The sequence below is a fragment of the Neoarius graeffei genome, chromosome 12 (genome assembly GCF_027579695.1).
Source record: "Neoarius graeffei isolate fNeoGra1 chromosome 12, fNeoGra1.pri, whole genome shotgun sequence".
Classification (NCBI taxonomy): Eukaryota; Metazoa; Chordata; class Actinopteri; order Siluriformes; family Ariidae; genus Neoarius; species Neoarius graeffei.
Window position 1 is genome coordinate 11,603,073 of NC_083580.1, and position 20,704 is coordinate 11,623,776.

At 43.0% G+C, this 20,704-nt stretch overlaps 1 protein-coding gene across 2 annotated transcripts in view; it reads left to right on the forward strand.

Annotated features, from left to right (window-relative positions):
• sfswap (splicing factor SWAP) overlaps positions 1-20,704 on the forward strand; it is a 401,543-nt gene that overhangs the window by 199,702 nt on the left and 181,137 nt on the right. For both annotated transcript variants that reach the window (XM_060935514.1, XM_060935515.1), the window contains exons 11-12: positions 4,057-4,135; positions 4,482-4,715. In XM_060935514.1, coding sequence (XP_060791497.1) covers positions 4,057-4,135; positions 4,482-4,715 — 313 coding nt within the window. The remainder of the gene's footprint in view (positions 1-4,056; positions 4,136-4,481; positions 4,716-20,704) is intronic.

A 20,704-nucleotide genomic window follows, 5' to 3' on the forward strand; every position in this document is an offset into this window, starting at 1 on the left:
GGGCGGGCGGTTTCGCAGTATTTGTCCAATAACCGTCTTGCATTTTGAGATTGAAAAGCACAGAGCTCCCAAATGCCATTGAAGTCCACTGAGGCTGGGTTGTATCGCGCTGTCACGAGGGGGAAAAACTCACGCACACATTAAAGTTATAACGGAATGATTTCGCACTGTAGTGGGTTGAGCACATATATTTCTATGATTCTGGATCTGAAATAGCAATGTTATAAGGTCGGCTATAACATAAGCCTAGCGCAATTCATCCTACACGATGTTCGTCATTTTTAGAGGAGGCTGAGCCTCCCTCGTTGTCTTAGAGCAATCGCCCATGGTCAGTGGACATGGCAAATGACGCATGCTATATTCATGAGAAATATACATTTTGAATGGGGGGGAAATGAGGTCCTGTAAAATGATGAAATGGGAACATAGAAATCAATATGAGAGAGCTAGCCAACTCGCAAACTTCTTCGGGAAGTTGCTTCTTCAGGACGTTTCTACTTGTAGAGCGAACCTAAACAGAACAGATAAGATAAGCCTTTATTGTCCTTGCAACATGTACCGTATTTTTCGGACTATAAGTCGCACTTTTTTTCATGGTTCGGCTGGCCATGCGACTTGTACTCCGGTGCGACGTATATATGGTTTTTTTTTTTTCACCGCGGAATAACTGGAGCTGATGCCGAGTCTGACGACAGCCACGCAGAAGAAGAGGAAACGGCGCTTCGTCTGCCGCTGGAGTTGGCAGAGTTGTTCAGAAGCGACACCGAGGATGAGGAATTCAATGGATTTGCTGATTTGGAGTGAAATCGTCAGCTTGATAAACTTGATTGACCTGTGTTTTATTATTAATGATAGGCCTATAGTTATTTAAATAAGTTATGTAATGATTTTCGGCCTATAGGCTATTGAATAATTTGATGTTGCGGTACATATTCAGCCAGTTTTTCTCTGGGCTATTATAAATGATTTTGTTTTGCATTTTTAAAAATAACTCTCCTTCCAAGATGAACTTTATTCTTCGTCTCTGATGTTATGGTGTTAATGGTCTGAATAACGTTTAATGTTTTTATCTGATATGACGTTAACTGGCAGGCGCACTTTCTGCCTGTTTTTTTTTTTCTCTGAGCGTTTTTTTTTTTTCACTAGACGGTTGTTTTTACTACCGTACCTGTCTTTGGAGATGATATACCTATAGCCTACTTGACCTCTGATTTGATGAAATAAAATTTGACAAAAATGAAGAATGACACTCCTCGATGATGACTACAGCTTTAATAACACAGATGAAAGAGCCATGGGGCGATAATAAGCCCTACCGGTAAAAATATTCTAAAAGCAAACTGATTAATGCATCAGTAATAGGCTACTAATATTAGTTTTAATAATAATATAGGCTATTAGTAATAACGATAGTGATAGTATTAAAGATAGCAGTAGATATTTAAAATAATCAGACGAGGCTACTTACAGGGCAAAGGGCGCGTTATCACTGCTCAGCTGTTCGTTTATTAAATAAACAATGCAGTCGCGCAGTAACCACGCGCCGCTTATCAGATACAATCACAGATTCTATGGATAGAATAACCCTTCAAAAAAGTGCGACTTGTAGTCCGGTGCGACGTATATATGTTTTTTTCGTCTTCATAATGCATTTTTTTGGCTGATGCGACTTAAACTCCGGAGCGACGTATAGTCCGGAAAATACGGAACTATAGGTGCTTTTACTGATTAGTCTGTATTAATTAGTAAAACATAAACACAGTAATTATTATTATTAGTAAAACATAAACACAGGTTTAAAAGACAACCACCCATTAAAAAAAACCCACGTGTTTGTTTTTAAACACAATCGATACTAAAATAGCAGCAAATTGTACTGTCTGTGGAAGTATACATTGCACATTATTATACATACAGGACACTTTTTTATTTTTTATTTTTTGGTGGAATAAAACCATTTATTTTTTTTCGCGGTGCAGTTTCCATCAAATCCTGCGCTCTGATTGGCTGGCGAGTGGGTCCGTATCCTACGGTACGGACCCCGGTTACGGACCTCTGGCAACTCGCTCGTTCACAGCAACAAACACGGTAGCAATTTTTGTCAACATTTATCTTTTTTTATAAGATTTATTTATAAGATTTTTATCAAAAATCTTCTAAATTTTTGCCAGCATTTCTCAGGAGAATAGCATTAATTTTACAGCATGGATAGCGATAACGACAGTGTTCACAGCGAAAGTGAGTTTTACTACCCTGAGGAAGAAGAAATAAAAGAAAACATTTCAGGAGAAAGCTAAAAACCTGTAACTTGCTAACGCCGAGCAAAAACATGTCTGAATCCTGAATGACTCAATTTTGTATAAACAGGGGACTACATAGGCGGCAAAATGTATTTTTTTCCTGCCATGGAAGTGCACTTGTATACCGAGGAGGAAGCCATTTGCATTACAGCCTTGAACGAGGATCCAAAATGGCGGCTCGGCTCGGTTTTCCCTTTCGGGCGCTCTCGTCTTCTGTTAGAATTTAGTAAAGAAAAAAATAAATATATTATTTACCAGCTTAAGGTCGGTCCGTATGGTGAAATTCCGTGACCTCGGCCCAGAGGGCCTCGCTCAGTACTTTCAAGACCTCAGTCACGGTATTTCACCATACGGACCTCCCAGCTGGGATATAACATACATGTATTCGATTCCCTTCTAGCGGGTTTCATTCATTTGGTTCGATAGCATGCAATATTGTTAGCGTATCGCTTATCCTGCATGTATTACAGCACTCTAACACAGGGGTTTTCAAAGTGTGGGAGAGTCAGCCCCCCCCCCCCCCCCCCCCCCCGAGAGCAAATAAACAACAGCGCCCCCCCCCCTTACAATTTTTGTTGCGATGCTTAATGTTCCATTCGTATTTTTAAAAAAATGGTTGTTGTACACATTTTTATTTTTTTCTTTTACACATTTTACACATCTTGTTTTCCACATTTTAAACATCTCATAGCATCGTTAGCTAGCACCTCTTGGCAGACAACACACTGTGGCAGTGGAGCATCTTCAGATCCAGTCCATGAAAATCCAAACTTTAAATAATCGTGGTCATACTTCCTTCTTTTTTTGCTTGGCCCAGACTCTGTCTCCTCACTCACTGTAGCTTTAGGTACTAAAAATCGATCCATTTTGTCTCTGGCAAAGGCTAGCTGAAGTTCGCGAAATGTCCGCAATAGTAACTTAGTCTGGTTTATTTTTCCTCACGTTGCGCCCCCGCCGAAGAACTCTGGCGCCCCCTAGATGAGGCGCGCCCCACACTTTGAAAAGCCCTGCTCTAACACAAGGGGAATGAGCGGCGAATATGGTTTACGATATTGCCTGGTTGTCAAGACAGCATGACGTCACACGTCGGAGATGTAAAACTTCCATGCTAGCGAGCGACTGTGACAATTTGTAAACAAACATGGCCACCAGGTTTGCTTCATTAAATACGGAAGATTTTGAAAGAGAAAGACACGTTGAACACCCGAAAGGAATGTGTGCGCGTGTGTATGTATTGTAATAATAATAATATTGGCTGGCTTTTTTTCGTGGTATATCAGATATATTCCATTCAGCTACTCGTCTTCGACTCCGTTTAATATCATGCTAGCTGAATGGAATATATCTGATGTACCACGAAAAAAAAAAAGCCAGCCAATATTATTTAAATATTCATATTGCACTGGACATGTATATTGCACAGATTAATTGACGTTCAGCGTGAAATCAAATAATAGATATCGAGCTGTTTTTATAAAAGCAGGATCGTACTCTCAATTGTGCCGTTCTACTGAATCTCGGCACGGCCGTGATTAGCTCGGGCTTTGTGCCTTCGCCAAATCAAGGCCGTGCCGCTATTCAGTATAACCTTTTGTAATCTGGTTTAATTCTAAATGAAGCCTGACACTCGAATCTTTTAGATTAGTCACAGGCTTTTCTTCTGTTCCTGTCGATCCAGCAAGCCTGGCTGTTATTTGTGCCGTGCGATTATTTTGCTGAAGTAGAGCATGACCTTTGTTCTCTGGCTTTCTTTCAGGGCTCTGCAGTCCATAAGGATGGCAGCACTGCAAACGGTTCCTCTGAGAAAGAGTCAAATGAGGGCAAACTCATTAAAGGTAAGGTTAGGTCATACGCCTCTGCAGACTTGACCTCTGGGATCAAACGACTAGTCAGAATTAAAGAAAGAAAATAAATAAATAAATAAATAAATAAATGCGTGCGCTGCTGTAATTAGTCTTCTAATCACTGTTGTCCTGATAGTTCCCATGTTCCACAATGCGAAGCGGTGAGCCAAGCATCACCGTGCAGTGTTTAACACTTGTTCTGGCGTGTCGAGGCCGTAATGATGGTGTCTTTAACCCTAATGACCATCAGTGCCCCAGGGGGAAGAAGTTTAATGGCTGGAACAAAGTGGAACAGATCAGAGCTCACTTCCAACCTCTCGTCGACTTGTTTTCCCAGCATCCTTTGCCCCCATCTGCTTTGCTATAAAGTCCAAAGAGAACGACATGCTGCCTCTGGAGAAGAACCGTGTGCGTCTGGACGATGACTCCGATGAGGACAGGGGGAGGGAGGAAGAGCAGGAAGGGGTGGACCAGAGCATGGCTGGAGTGGAGCAACAAAGCGAACCGCCTCCTCCACAGCCTGAAGAGAAAAAGCCCACGCTTTCTCAGGAAGAGCTGGAGGCCAAGCAAGGTGGTGTGACTCCAACACACACACACACACACATATATATATACACAGTGAGAGTAAAAAGTATTTGATCCCTTGCTGATTTTGTTGGTTTGCCCACTAATAAAGACATGATCATTCTATACTTTTAATGGTAGATGTATTCTAACATGGAGAGACAGAATATCAAAACGAAAATCCAGAAAATAACTTGAAAGAATGTATTTTAATTGATTTGTATTTCATTGAGGGAAATAAGTATTTGATCCCTCTAGCCAAAAGCACTTAATACTTGGTGGCAAAGCCTTTGTTTGCAAGCACAGCGGACAGACGTTTGTTGTAGTTAACCACAAGGTTAGCACACATATCAGGGGGAATTTTGGCCCACTCTTCTTTGCAGATCCTCTCTAAATCATTAAGGTTGGTGGGCTGTCGCTTGGCAACTCGGACCTTCAGCTCCCTCCGTAGATTTTCGATTGGCTTGAGGTCCGGAGACTGGCTGGGCCACTCCATGACCTTAATGTGGTTCTTCTTGAGCCACTCCTTTGTTGCCTTTGCTGTATGCTTCGGGTCGTTGTCGCGTTGGAAGACCCAACCACGGCCCATTTTGAACTTCCTGGCAGAGGGCAGGAGGTTGTCCCTCAGGACTGCACAGTACATGGCTCCATCCATCTTCCCACTGATGTGGTGAAGTAGCCCTGTGCCCTTGGCAGAGAAACACCCCCAAAACATAATGCTTCCACCTCCATGCTTGACGGTGGGCACAGTGTTCCTGGGGTCATAGGCAGCATTTTTCTTCCTCCACACATGACGAGTAGAGTTTAGGCCAAATAGTTCAATTTTGGTCTCGTCTGACCACAGAACCTTCTCCCAATCACTTTGTACATCTTTGAGGTGATCATTGGCATACTTTAGGTGGGCCTCCACATGTGCCTTCTTAAGCAGGGGTACCTTTCGGGCACTGCAGGATTTTAATCCATTGCGGCGCAAAGTGTTGCCAGTTGTTTTCCTGGTGACTGTGGTCCCAGCTGCCTTGAGGTCATTCACTAACTCCCGCTGTGTGGTTGCAGGCCGATTTCTCACAGTTCTCATGATCATTGCCACCCCACGAGGTGAAATCTTCTGCGGAGCACCAGACCGAGGTCTATTGATGGTCGTGTTATACTTCTTAAATTTTCTCACAATTGCACCAATGGTTGTTACTTTAATACCCAGCATCTTGCTAATGTTTTTGTAGCCCATTCCAGATGTGTGCAGGTCAACAATCCTGTCTCTGAGGTCCTGAGAGAGTTCTTTGGTCTTACCCATGTTGGAGAGTTTGGAATCTGTCTGATTGTCTGATTCTGTGAACAGGTGTCTTTCATACAGGTGATTTAGTTAGAACAGGCGTCTTCAATTCAGGTAACAGGTTGATTGGGAGTGTCGAACTGGTCTGTGAAAGCCAGAACTCCTAATGCATACTAGGGGATCAAATACTTATTTCCCTCAATGAAATACAAATCAATTAATATATATTCTTTCAAGTTATTTTCTGGATTTTCGTTTTGATATTCTGTCTCTCCATGTTAGAATACATTTACCATTAAAAGTATAGAATGATCATGTCTTTATTAGTGGGCAAACCAACAAAATCAGCAAGGGATCAAATACTTTTTACTCTCACTGTATATATACACACACACACACACACACACACGAAAACTGTCGCTAATACGTCCATGGTTTAACATGAGCATTCGTGATCTTTATCGTTTTGCTCCAGGGATGCACTTTGTTCTATCTCTGTCCCATCAAGTAGCTAACTTTAAAGGGGAACTGAAGGCAAATTTTTTATCATCAAAATTCTACTTATCTCATTTTATAAAATGTCGGAATGCATTTCTGGCAGCTATTTTCGCTACGTTCACACTGCAAGGCTTAATGCTCAATTCCGATTTTTTTGTGAAATCCGATTTTTTTGTGAGGTCGTTCACATTAACAAATATATGCGACTTGTATGTGATCCTCAGTATGAACGAAAAGCGACCTAAAAGTGTTCCGCATGCGCATTGCAGGATACGACGACGTCACACGCAGTGAGCATGGCCAGTGTTTACGGAAGTAAAACCGCCCGGTTGCGGTATGACTCATCCAATCTAGCTTGAATAGCTGCATCCCCCCAAATGGAAATCAGCTCCCTAACCTCTGCGTCCTTCCATTGAGAAGATTCAGAACCTTCACAGCCCGAAGCGTCCCTCGCATTGATGTCATGTGCAGGGGCGCAGATACGTTTTTTGAACTGGGAGGGACAAAAAACTGGGGGGGACAAAGCTGCCAGCAAACCAACCCCAACCCCGATATGCCTGTCAAACTTGTTGTTAGTAACCATAGCAACCAAGCTCGAGCTCGCAACCTGTGCAGTCTGCGCAGCTCAACCAACCGAATATCAGTCTTTGTTTTGTTTTATGTGAATTGTTGCAACTATGTATACACTACCGTGCACCTCAATAAACCGAATGGTAATTAGTCTTTTGATTTTTCCGTGAGGTTTGCCTTATGCAAAGAAAGACAGCATAGACGTTTTTTCCTCCCTATAAGTGGGGGGGACCGAACGAGGTGAATTTAAATATGACTCGTCCCCCCCTCTATCTGCACCCGTGATTATGCGCCATGTTGTTGTAACTTTTTTTGAGAGACCCGCCGCCTACTTCAGCGCAGAATAGTGACGTTTGTGGCTTGTTGATGACGTGTAAGTCGGATGAATGCGACCTGGCGGTTCAGACTGAAGTCGCATATGAAAAGAGCGGATAGGGATCGGAATTAGCACCACATATCCAAACGGCCTGGGTCGGATTTGAAAAAATCGGATCTGTGTCGTTCATATTGTCAATAAAAAATCGGATACAGGTCACATATGGGCGAAAAGATCGGATTTGAGTCACTTCAGCCTGCAGTGTGAACGTAGCCTTTGTCGCTGCTATAGCAAGTTATGAGTGTTTTGAAATACGCTACGTCAGTGGTTCTCAAACTTTTTTCACCAAGTACCACCTCAGAAAATACTTGGCTCTCCAAGTACCACCATAATGACCAACATTAAAATACAGTAGCGTAGTAGGCCTAAGTATTCATTAAAAACAAGGCGGAGGTTTTATTTAACAAATATATTTAATATTGTTGGCCACTGTAACATTACACACAGTACTTTGAACAGTAACACTGTGTTTAAATATAGGAAAATAAAACACTGTACTTAAATAATGAATCAAATAAACTGGCCAAATCTGCAACATCTGTATTCTCATCAAGCTGTATGGTAAACTATCTACTGTTCTTAATGCGCTCAATCAGTGTCTTTTTAACATCGTCAGCCATGTCGTTTATTCTCCTTGACACGGTGTCATTTGAAAGCGGCACCAAGTTTAACACTCTGGCAGCTTTCTCTCCACACATGATGCGTGTCACCTCTCTGGCTAATGGCAAACACAGCAGTTCCCCGATTGTGTGCGGCTTACCGGCTCTGGCGATCAGGAGGCTGGCACGATATGAAGCTTCCTGTGCTTTGGCTACGGGTGTACCATAGGACAGAATGGTGGACTTGGACTGCTTCAGTTCATCACGTTTTCGTAAAAAAAAAAAAAAAATCCATTGGTTTGTCCTTTAGTGCTGTGTGTTTGGTTGTAAGATGCCGTTTGAGATGCGACGGTTTCATGGACTCATTGCTCAGAACGTCCCCGCATACAACACACTGCGGCCTGGGCAGCTCCTCTGTCCCGCTCCAAATGAATCCCAGTTTTATGTATTTTTCGTCATACTTCCTCCTCACTGGTTTCTGCCGTTTGCTAGCAGTTCTGGGGCTGGTTTTGCCACTGTCGTTAGCATCTGCGCTCGGCTCACACGCGTCCTCTTCAGTTCTCCCTCTGTCCTGATCCACGCTCCCATTCGCGGATTTAAGCCACGACAGTAATTTTGTCGTACTCGTCATAATTAGCAAAGCCACCTCCACCTTTTCCCATCACAGCCTAGTCTACCAATGGCGGATAACCGTCTGTCAGCGGAACGGGCGGGAATGCGTACGTACGCTACGTATGGCTACCCAGAAGCACTTGCAAACTTTTTTAAAATTATTAACTTAATTTGTATCTCCTTTCATTTTCTTGTCACCGGTTGATATTTTCATCCATTCGGATATTATGGATAGTATTTCACGTTTTATTTTATTTTATTTCTTAAAATGTATTTATATTTAATTAAGTGATTCTTTGGAGTACCACTAGAATGGAGCCCGCGTACCACTAGTGGTACGTGTACCACAGTTTGAGAATCACTGCGCTACGTAATATATCAGTCCATATGTCAAAGCAACGGCCGTAAACGAGATTCGCTGAGACCTGTGCGAGACTTCATACAGTAGGACGGAAGTAAAACGTACAGCGGAAATCAAAGCGACCGACATCTGCCAACGTTGTCAAAAGACGCGCGCGCCCTCTTTCGAATGCTGACGTAATCAAGCCGGAAGTTTTCCCCGTGTCCGAAATCGTATGGAATCAATTTTGTGCCAAAATGTTCATACAATACTTTTGAAATATCAAACAAAAATGATAAATCAAAATTCAAAAAAAAAATTTTTTTTAAAAGTCAATTTTTTTTAGACTGGCAAACAAATTATTCGTGTAATCGTGCAAAATATCAGTCTATTACTCTTCAGAAACCTTTTATTTTTTGTTCCGCGTCTTTCTCAGTTCGGTTTGGAGCAATTCCAGCGTTATGGACGTGACACTTGAACTCAAAATGGCACCAAATGACCCAGTGCATGTTTTATTGTCTCCCAGTATTTAAACAGGTGTTGCATATTTTAAGGCTGTACCATACTGGAGAAGTGATAGAACAAGAACAATTCCCATAGTACATCTAGGGCATGCCAGAAAACGCCAATAAAAGATGCGTTATGGATGTGACAGAAAAAGTATCACTTTTCTTGGGTGACTGTACATTTTTATCAAACTCTGTGAAATTGTAAACCTAATGTCGAAATGGAGATATCCGTTTGATAGAGGGGTCCAAGGTGAATATTAAAAATCTTTGTTTAAAATATTTTGTATTTCATGCAGAGTTTCGGAAGGAAAAGTCAGCGTTATGGATGTGACGAAATTCCGTTATGGATGTGACGCGTCTGAAATAGACATGGCATACGTTTAGAAAATCAGCAATTTAACCACCATAACCCTTTGAAAAACTCTCTAAATATCAGCTAAAACTATCAGAGTTCTTAAATAATATTTAGGATAGCTATCGTTTTGTGGATTTTAGCATACATTTCTGTGTCTTGTGGCAATAATATAGAATTGTACATGATCAAAGTTGATTTTAGCTTGGGTTTTAGATTATAAGAAAGAAAGACTGACAGTGACATATTAGGTGATCAAAATATTTATTTATGTATGTATTTATTTATTTGTTTATTTATTTAATTTGTTTAGTTTGAAATTTGGGATCTCCTGTGAGGTTGACATTTACATGGAATTGCTCTTTGGCGTAATTTATTTTGGTTGCGATTCCAGCTTTCTCGTTTGCGCTCCCTGACTTTCTGCTTGCAGTTTTGGCACAAACTTGACGTGTGGGTGGGCTGTCCAGGAATGCATTCCCATTGGCTAACTTGTGTTTGACTGACAGCTACGCTCAGCCATTCCCTACTCGGATTCTGGCGGACTGTTTGACGAGTGACCGATCCATTGACGGTAAACAAGGATCGAGTGGACTTCAGTGGCGACTATGATACTGAATTAATTCAACAAAGTGTAAGTGCGGGACAAATGTGATGTATGTGTTGCAGTAGTACACGAGTCCACTCGATCCTTGTTTACCGTCAATGGATCGGTCACTCGTCAAACAGTCCGCCAGAATCCGAGTAGGGAATGGCTGAGCGTAGCTGTCAGTCAAACACAAGTTAGCCAATGGGAATGCATTCCTGGACAGCCCACCCACACGTCAAGTTTGTGCCAAAACTGCAAGCAGAAAGTCAGGGAGCGCAAACGAGAAAGCTGGAATCGCAACCAAAATAAATTGCGTCAAACCGAACTGAGAAAGACGCGGAACAAAAATAAAAGGTTTCTGAAGAGTAATAGACTGATATTTTGCACGATTACATGAATAATTTGTTTGCCAGTCTAAAAAAAATTGACTTTTTTTTTTTTTTTTATTTTGATTTATCGTTTTTGTTTGATATTTCAAAAGTATCGTACGAACATTTTGGCACAAAATTGATTCCATAAAATCACTCAGATATCGATGCGCTGTCGAAGCGCGCAGAAGGTGTTAGTACGCCTGTCATTATAGTGCGGACTTTCCATAGCATAGAAAATCGCTACGTTTCAATTTGTGTAACTGAACTTGTTTCATATCACTGGTCATATAAACCTATGTAAACAGGAAAAACGTGCAAGAGTTTGGTCGCATCTAACTACAGCCCCAAAAAATACCATTGGCCATACTGAGCCTAGCTACATTGCTAACAGGAGTGACAGCGCGTCTGACTGACTGGGAGGTCGCGCAAAGCTCGGAGAGGTACGGAGCAGCTCGTCTCAATTCAGATAAGAGCATATTTCATTATGGAAGTACGGTGGACTGTTCCTTTAAAGCAGCACTTACTTCTTGAAGCACTGTGAGCTTCACTAGAGGAGCTCTGCTCTTCTGCCATGATCGGAGATCTCAAACACGGAAGAGCGGAAAGGAATCGGAAACGTACGCGAGATTAGACCACATCCGCAAATTTAGGCATCTTAAAATGTTTTTATTAATGCCAAATAAAATATCCAGCCCAAATTATATACGATAGACATAATAATTTATAAATTTTATTTTAAACACGTTTTTAGTTAGCGGGACTGCAGCTTATCACCTCTGCCGCCCGCGCCCGCAATGTGCACTCCCCCTCCCGCCCGCGCCCGCAATGAGCTTTCAGAATTTGTCCCGCGCCGCACTGCTTTGCATCGGGTCCCGCGGGACTCCCACGGGAGTGCAGGGCTCTATCGTGAGCGTCCGCCATGACGGTGGATATACAAAGCAACTAGGACGGCAGCCGCTGAAAGCGTGTCTGTAAACAGTGCTGAATTTTCTCAGGATTGCCACGATTTGAACACTCGAGCGAAGATTCGATACAAAGAGAAGATAGAGATGTGTGGCTTTGACCCATATTATTTTTTTAAAAAAGTCGGATTTTTTTTTTTTTTGAGGACAAGACGCTTCTACCGACCGTCGAGTACCCGGATCAGTTTGGAAATCTTAATTTTATAGAAGTTTCGAAATAATACCTTGTTTCAGTCAAAGTTAGCTGACCTGGTATTAATTTCTCAGCTGCAGCCGTGGTGTCTCGGCAGTGGCGTGCACAGACATTTTGGGGGGCAAGTGCTCTGGGGGGAAAAAAGGGCACTTTTTTGCGCATGTGGAACACCTTATTATAAAAGTCTGAGATTTAACCCTCCTCTTGTGTTCATAATCATATCAAAGTTTTGGGTATTTTTCTGCAGTTCCATCTTTAAAAAGTCTGATAAAGTCTGAAAGTCTGATCTTCCCGTCACTGACTTGAGTCTCAAGACTGTGTTTATTCACAGATTTCCGTGAGATCATCTTAAAATTTGTAACGAAATATACACACTCAGTGGGCTCAACGGAGCTCTCCTTTATTTGCATAACGGCGTGCATACTAGCATAACGTGATATTCTTAATCATGTTATAAAAACAGGTCGGAATTGATGGAGAGTGGGGTTGCCTCAATGGTTTAGGCTACATTTAAAATGCTGTTCAGTTTGTTTCTCCATATGGAAAGGGAGCAAATAAGCTGGCAAAGGCTGCCATGTGCAGTTGTTTCTGTATGCGACGGGCTACTTCACGACAAAACAATTACAGCTTGGGCTTAGACGGCAAACAATACATTTTCACTCGATTCATGTGTTACCTGGCTGGTGGGGCAGGGGAAGAGCTGACTGACTGCCCGATGTGTTGTCTGCGCTACGACAAGGCCGTGGCTTCCAGGACGCTATGCTGCTGCAACCTCACATTGAATGCACTGCACGCTTGTTCACGTGACAGAGCAAGAGAGACAGAGGTCCGGTGTGTGTGTGGAGGGGGCATACATCGGGACATTATTTTCACACGCGCTTTTAATGCCGCGGCTTTTCTAAAAGATCATGTCGACGTTGGCCTCAGTAAACTGTTAAAAAAAAAAAAAATCAAAAGGGCACTTTTTTGGGCAGAGGGGCAGGTGCTTGAGCACCACCTCGTGTCTATCTGTGCACGCCACTGTGTCTCGGAACTCCACGGGCGAGCTACCACATGCAGCTTCCGCAAACTCCGCTGTCTTCCTCCTCCTTTGAGCTCTTTGGTGTCGTTCGGCTGCCGCAGAATAAAGTCCGATCTTGGACGAAGCATAGCCCATGTTCTGAGTGGGCGCCCAGTCTGGATTGTTTCTGTTGTATAATTTTGCTGGTTCTCCTAGAAGCGAAACGGTAATAGACGTGTTAAAATTATAACAACGACTGAGTGAACCACGACAAGAGAGCGCTCATTTTATAGCAAAATTCTAGCAACACGAAATAAAATTCTTCCATGATATTATCGAGAAAGCATTTGAATCTCACCTGAGATAAAATGATGACCGCAAACACGAGCTGTTTTGGTTTTAGCCTCGGTTCGATCAGCCCTGCCGATGTTGTTCAGCCGTGCTCGTCTCCTCTCCTCTCCTCTCCATACTAAGCCTCAGTTTCCTCTTTCCGAATCACGGACGGAATTCTAAAAAACCGGAACGTGCCACAGTCACGAGTGCTGTTGTGACCACAGCCATACGTAGCGCACAGAGGTGGCATTGCTAAAAGAACGCTTAAAGCAGTGGAAAAACTAAGAGAGTCGCGCACGCGTGACCTATGTTTTGTATGGAATGTCGCTTGACCCCGCATTCGTATCTCCACCAACATGGCCGACCTCCGGGTTTCTGTTTTGCTTTGACGTCGCTTTCAAGTCAAGGATACCGTGAGGAGAGAAAAACAAAATGGCGGAGCGTGTTCCTGAACCAACCGAGGACGAAATAAAAACTCTCCTCGAAAACAAAACCCCAAATGATACAAAAAAGCAACAAACGATGGAATGAAAGTAATTGATGGTAAGAACCATCAACAACCACTTTTTTCAAGAATAATAATTATTATTATTATTTATCGCATTTTTCACAAATTACTGCTGTTATTTCGCCAGTTTGTTTACATTCTAAGCAGAAATTATTTTATCGGACGTTTTGTATTAATAATAATAATAAGTTCAACTTATATAGCGCCTTTCAAGAAACCCAAGGACGCTTTACAATTATAGACAAAGAAAAACAAATAATAAAAAATAATAAATGAATAAAAAATAAAAAGTCCACCAAGCAGGGGTCAGGATGTAATTCCAGTGGTGTAGCAACCACAGTCCCACCAAAAGGCGCATGAAAACAAGTCCCACATCTCCAGCACAGCCGCCGTGACGCCGTCAGCCACATCGCTCAAACACCATGCCGTGGATCCACAAAGCGAGCACAGAAGCTCCGCCACGCAGAGCGCTGGTGTGTCCCAAACCGCCTGCACAGCCGCCGCGACGCTACCGAGCAACATCGCTCGGAACATCACGCCAAGCGTTAAAGCACAGAGCGCTGGACAACCACGAATGTTAAATGAGCAGCGAGCTCACTGCAGTCCATAGCTGGGAGCACAGGCATCACCCACAGCGAACCAAGGCCTGGAGGGAACCAACGCCCAAAACTGGGTCCGGAGCTACACCACAACCGGCGGACAAAACACTCAAACATCAAACTACACAAACACACAGAAAAAAAATAAATAAAATGAAAATTGAAAAAAAATATTAAAAAAAAGCTCTGGTGAGAAGCGGCAGCCAGAATGCGCACGACGTACTCTCAACCGGAAACGGAAAACGGAAATATAAAGTTTTTATTTGTCGAATTTGCAAAAATTAAAAATAAAAATGCTGTTTCTCAAAATCCAGTGAATGCGGAGAGAATAAGACAGTTATTCCACTCAGTCTCGTCGTACATGGGTTATAGACAACTCGGCGCTACGCGCTTCGTCGGCTTTCAGCTCATGCATGACTCGATTGCGTGGAATAACTGTTATTTATTTTTTCGCGGTCCGGTTTCCATCAAATCCTGCGCTCTGATTGGCTGGCGAGCGGGTCCGTATCCTATGGTACGGACCCCGGTTGCGGATCTTGGCAACTCGCTCGTTCACAACAACAAACAACATTGTAGCTTTTTTTATCAACATTTATAAGATTTTTATCAAAAATCTTATAAATTTTTGCCAGTATTTCTCAGCATAATAGCATTAATTTTACAGCATGGATAGCGATAACAACAGTGTTCACAGCGAAAGCGAGTTTTACTACCCTGAGGAAGAAGAAATAAAAGAAAACATTTCAGGAGAAAGCTAAAAACCTACAACTTGCTAACGCCGAGCAAAAACATGGCTGAATCCTGAATGACTCAATTTTGTATAAATAGGGGACTACATAGGCGGCAAAATGTAGTTTTTTTCCTGCCATGGAAATGCACTTGTATACCGAGGAGGAAGCCATTTGCATTACAGCCGTGAATGAGGATTCAAAATGGCGGCTCGGCTCGGTTTTCCCTTTCGGGTGCTCTCGTTTTCTGTTAGAATTTGGTAAAGAAAAAAATAAATATATTATTTACCAGCTTAAAAGGGAACAGAGGGCAATATATAGAGTAAATATAACAATAAAACACACATTAACGAACCTTATTCAAGACTTACAAAAGTTTTTTGTTCTAAGGTTGGAAAGTTATAGTGTTCTGAGCAAACCATTTCCGCAGTTTGAACAGCCCGCCATGATATTAATTTTATCCAATCAGAACGCACGTTCATTTTCTCTGCGTAACACTCATGACGTATGTATGTGCCCAGTTGTGTTGGCTCATTGCGGTTGGGAATAGCACGTGTGAAATACCTGTTTCTGCCTCTTGCGACGATTTCGCAAGTCCACGGGTGGCGCCTATCTCATTGCAGCAAATAAATTCTGCTGGACTCGTGAGCAACTCCACGTTACATTTTCCGCACGAGCACCACGCCGTGTCACCTGCACGCAGACGCTCTGCCCCGCCCCACGCTCGCCATGCCCATGGTCAGCATCAGTCTCATCCTCGCCGTCATCCGAGCTTTCTTCTCTTATTTCATCACCGGAGTCGAGAGTACCTCTCCTAGCTATTTTAAATTCGTTTCTTAAGACAAGGATTTTTTAAGACGTTACCTTGTTGACAGTTTCGGCGAGAATCTTCCGCCTTCTTCAAAACAGTCACCAGATGTGTCCTGGGGGAGCGACCTGACAGCAGGAGGCGTGAACTACCTGTCAAACTGGGTGGGACGTTCACGCCTCCGTAGCGTAACATCAGCTGATAACGCACGTCACCACTCGACATCTGGTGACCGTTTTGAAGAAGGCGGAAGATTCTCGCCGAAACTGTCAACAAGGTAACATCTTAAAAAATCCTTGTCTTAAGAAACGAACTTAAAATAGCTTTAATAGTTAGACATGATGAACTTCCACTACATAGTACCTCTCCTAGGTTCAAACTGGTACCCTTCTAACCCATAGCCTGCTTGCAGTGTGTCTTGCGGGATCTCTTCGTATGATTCGACAGAGCTGTCGCTTTCACTTGATGCGCCCGACGCCGTGATTACACGCTTATCTCCTCGATTTCGGAGAGTTCCGCTAGTGCAGTGGGTAGCGCTGATGTCACGGTCTTTTAAAAATGGCGACTCTTGTGCGGTTTAGCGTATAAAGTATTATATTTACAATTACCAAGATATTTCGTTGTTTTCTAGTATAGAAATTTAATATAATACTTAAGAATATGTTTCTTTGTCACATCAGCAACTGTATATATTATATTTGGTACCCCTTTAATGTCGGTCCGTATGGTGAAATACCGTGACCTCGGCCTTGAATACTGACTTTGGCCCAGAGGGCCTCACTCAGTACTTTCAAGACCTCGGTCACGGTATTTCATGATACGGACCTCCCAGCTGGTAAATAACATTTATATCCAGCATGCAAAAATAAACAAACTGTCTTTATCATTTGAAAGAAATAAGTGGCAACATTTTCCCGAACCCACGACCAGCACGAACCCTTTTCAGTTTGTGTATGTAGAAGGCCAGGTGTTTGGAACTGCTAAATTGCTTAACTGCTCCCACTAGGCATTTGTCTGACACACATCGCACATTAACAAACACATTTTCCTCTAATCTGTTGACATAATGATGTGTAAACTGCACAATCAAATGCAGATGAGTGGTGCAAATTGCCTTTTGTCGACACGAATCCTCGCACATCTTGTCGTTTAAGTTACAAAAAAATCATCCCTGTACCTTCTCACAAACTCTGCACAATACACCAGAGAAGTGACGTGTGTTTATTTATTTATTTATTTATAATTCATTAATTCAGAAACGATGCACAGGCTATAAAGGAATCCATGTTCTTTACTCAAGTAAAAGTTTCAAAAAGCATCTGGAAACCTTATTTAAGGAAGTATGAAAGAATTAGAAAACGCATCAGACACCTGTCTCTAATTACACGTTTTTAGGTTTTTTTTTTTTTTTTTAAAGCCTGACTGTAAATTCAGAGAGCATTTAGCTAAAGGTAAGTATTCTCTTAATAATCTCTCAAACATGAGCTATCAGGATAACTCTAATATGGTGGATTGTATCGTTTCATACGAGGTAATTATACACGTCTGGGTATTCCACCTCTGGCAGTTCAACATCCACTGACACGGTCGTGAAAACTATGTCCGGTAAGCCATAAGGGTCACTAATCTGTAGGTCGTTTATTTTAGACATGTATCTAATTATCTGTTCATTAGAAAAATGAGCCGTGTAGTCCGTCGGTTGAAATTGAGGTTTTTCAGCCACGTGACCAAGTCATGTGATGCATCGTTAGGTTGCCATTTTGGACGTCACGGCTCGAATCAGTTTGAATGCGAGGAAGGCGACAAACGAAAAGCATAAAAGAAAAAGGAGCGAGATGCAGAAAACACCTTCACTATCCAGCGACGTAGGGCATTTACAGGGCGAGCAGAGGGAGAGGTATTTGCAAAAATTGAGGTTAGCAGGCTTAGAGAACGACGTTTACCTGCTTCCACCAGGATTGTTCACTGACGTACGGAAGTACACGAAGCCCTCGTCTTTACCTGACTTCGGCCCACATGATCTGTATACCTATGTCGTAAAAAACCCATCGCCATACACAGGTATTGATCTGAAAGCGTATAAGAGTTTGGATGCCTACAAATATTTTGTGTCAGGCTGGGTAACATGCCTACATCAGCGGGTCGTCCCTGGAGCCGGTGGTTGCCATCTTATTACAGCTAAGGTTTGTTCACATTTTCATTTACTTTCGGTCCTCAGGATAAACAAAATGTTATTAAATGTCATTGAAATAACTTCTTAGTCTGTTGAGACATGGCCCGTTATAAATTTGCTGTTACCAGGCAATGACCAAGAACTGTATTATTAGGGTCCGTGTCTGTGTTGTAGCAGTGTACTAGCAGCTAGCTGTTAGCACTAGCTAATGTCAACAACATAGTAGCTAGTATGTTACTGTAGCAATGTTTACGTTCAGTCATTTGGATGACTGTTAAAACCTTTCAGTCTCAAGTTTTTCCTTTACTGTATTTACTAGTTTACTGTAATTATGATCCGGCAGCTATTTACACCGGATCCAGTGTAAATAGCTGCTGGAGCGCGATCCGGCTTGCTCCCCCTCAAATTAAGCAGCGCGCTCCGGCTTGCTCCCCCTCAAATTAAGCAGCGCGCTCCGGAACCTCGGCCGGAGCAGTCCGGGAGCAAGCCGGAGCGCGCTGCTTAATTTGAGGGGGAGCAAGCCGGAGCGCGCTCCGGAACCTCGGCCGGAGCACTCCGGGAGCAAGCCAGAGCGTGCTGCTTAATTTGAGGGGGAGCAAGCCGGAGCGCGCTCCGGAACCTCGGCCGGAGCACTCCGGGAGCAAGCCGGAGCGCGCTGCTTAATTTGAGGGGGAGCAAGCCAGAGCGTGCTCCGGAACCTCGGCCGGAGCACTCCGGGAGCAAGCCGGAGCACGCTGCTTAATTTGAGGGGGAGCAAGCCGGAGCGCGCTGCTTAATTTGAGGGGGAGCAAGACGGACTGCGCTCCGGCAGCTATTTACACTGGATCCAGTGTCTGTAACACGTTTTTTTTTCAAGCTGGTTCTCCCTCTCTGTCTGCAGCGTTAGTATGTAGCTTGACCTTCAAAATGGCGGACACCGGGGCGTCACGTGACCCTGTGACGTCAGGTGAAAAACCTCAATTGATCCATTTTGGACACGAGTGCAGCAGTATTCAGCTGTGTTGTTGACCAACAAGATGGCGGCTGTTTACATTCCGGTCACGTGACTGCAAGATCTCTATAGATGCAGTATATCTGTAATACTTTGTCATAAATATGTTGCAATACATTGAACAGTTATTCCACGAAATCGAGTCGTACATGAGCTGATAGCTGATGAGGCGCGTAGCACCGAGTCGGCTATAAGCCATGTATGACGAAACTGATACCCCTTTGCCACCAAATCAGTTCCAGGGCTGGTTCGGGGCCAGTGCTGGTGCTGGTTCATAACTCGTTCAACTTGCGAGCCAGCTGAGAACCAGTTTGCTTTTCCATAGCTCGCGGTGCTAAGGGAAGCCACGTCATTACGTCGCTGTATACGTCAGTTACGTCGCTACGTTTGCATAAACCTTGGCGCGAATATCGAAGCAAAAACAACACGGAAGAAGCAGCAGCGGCAACAACAGCAATAATAATAATAATAATGGGTGACTTCGCGTTTGTACAGCTGCTGCTTCTCGTCGCTTAAAAATGGCGATCTTTTGCGGTCTTGTTATTGTTGTTGGTCTTAACAACTCCACCCCCCCGCTGACGTAAGCGGTTCTTTCCTCTGGCCCAGCACAGAGTTGGTGCTAGCCTGGAACCGGTTTTTCTGGCCCCAGAGCCAGTTCTTTGTCAGTGGAAACAGAAAACCCGGTTCCAAACTACTGGAACTGGCCCCGAACCAGCCCTGGAACTGCTTTGGTGGAAAAGGGGCATGAGTGGAATAACTGTTTTATTCTATCCACGTTCACTGGATTTTGAGAAACGGAGCATTTTTATTTTTGTTTTTTGCAAGTTGGATGAATAAAGGCTGTATATATATATAAAACGTCCGACCAAATCATTTCCGCTTAGAACGTAAACAAACCGGCGAAATGCCAGGAGCAATTTGTGAAAATGCTATTATAATAATAATTCTTGAAAAATAAAGATACGTTCTAACCATCAAATACTTTCATTCCATATTTTGTTGCCTTTTTTTTGTGTATTTTTGGAGTCGTCGTCGTCTTTAGGGTGTTTTCGTGGTTGGCCGGCTAACTTAAAGGTGCATTACCGCCACCAGCTGGGCTGGAGTGTGGAACAGGAGCTATTTGGGGAGGGGAACTATATTCTTTGAGCGATTTTTCTGTTTCTTTTAAATACGTGATCATTTTTGGGGTTTTGTTTTCAAGTGGTTTTTATTTCATCTTCGGTGAGTTCAGCGGCACGCTCTGCCTTTTTGTTTTTCTCTACTTACGGTATATGAGCTGATAGCCTAGTCGTAGAGTAGCCAATCCGAGCGTGCAATTGCTCATATCCAGTGAAATGTGGATAGAATAAACAATATTTGTTATAAATTACAGCTTATATTGCCTGAAGTGGAAGAAACGTAATGTAATCAAGCCAAGCCAACCTCCCACCTGCTACTTTTTTTTTTTTTTTAAACATCAGCTTTTCCCAGGCTGATTCGATCCAGGTTAACGAAATGATCACAGCACTGGGGAAGTTCACAGCTGCAGATACAACACTCTCCTTGGTGTCGTGGAAACGGCAGGATTGAAAGCACATTTGCGCTCCAGAGAATAGCCGAAATTGAAATCATAACGCGC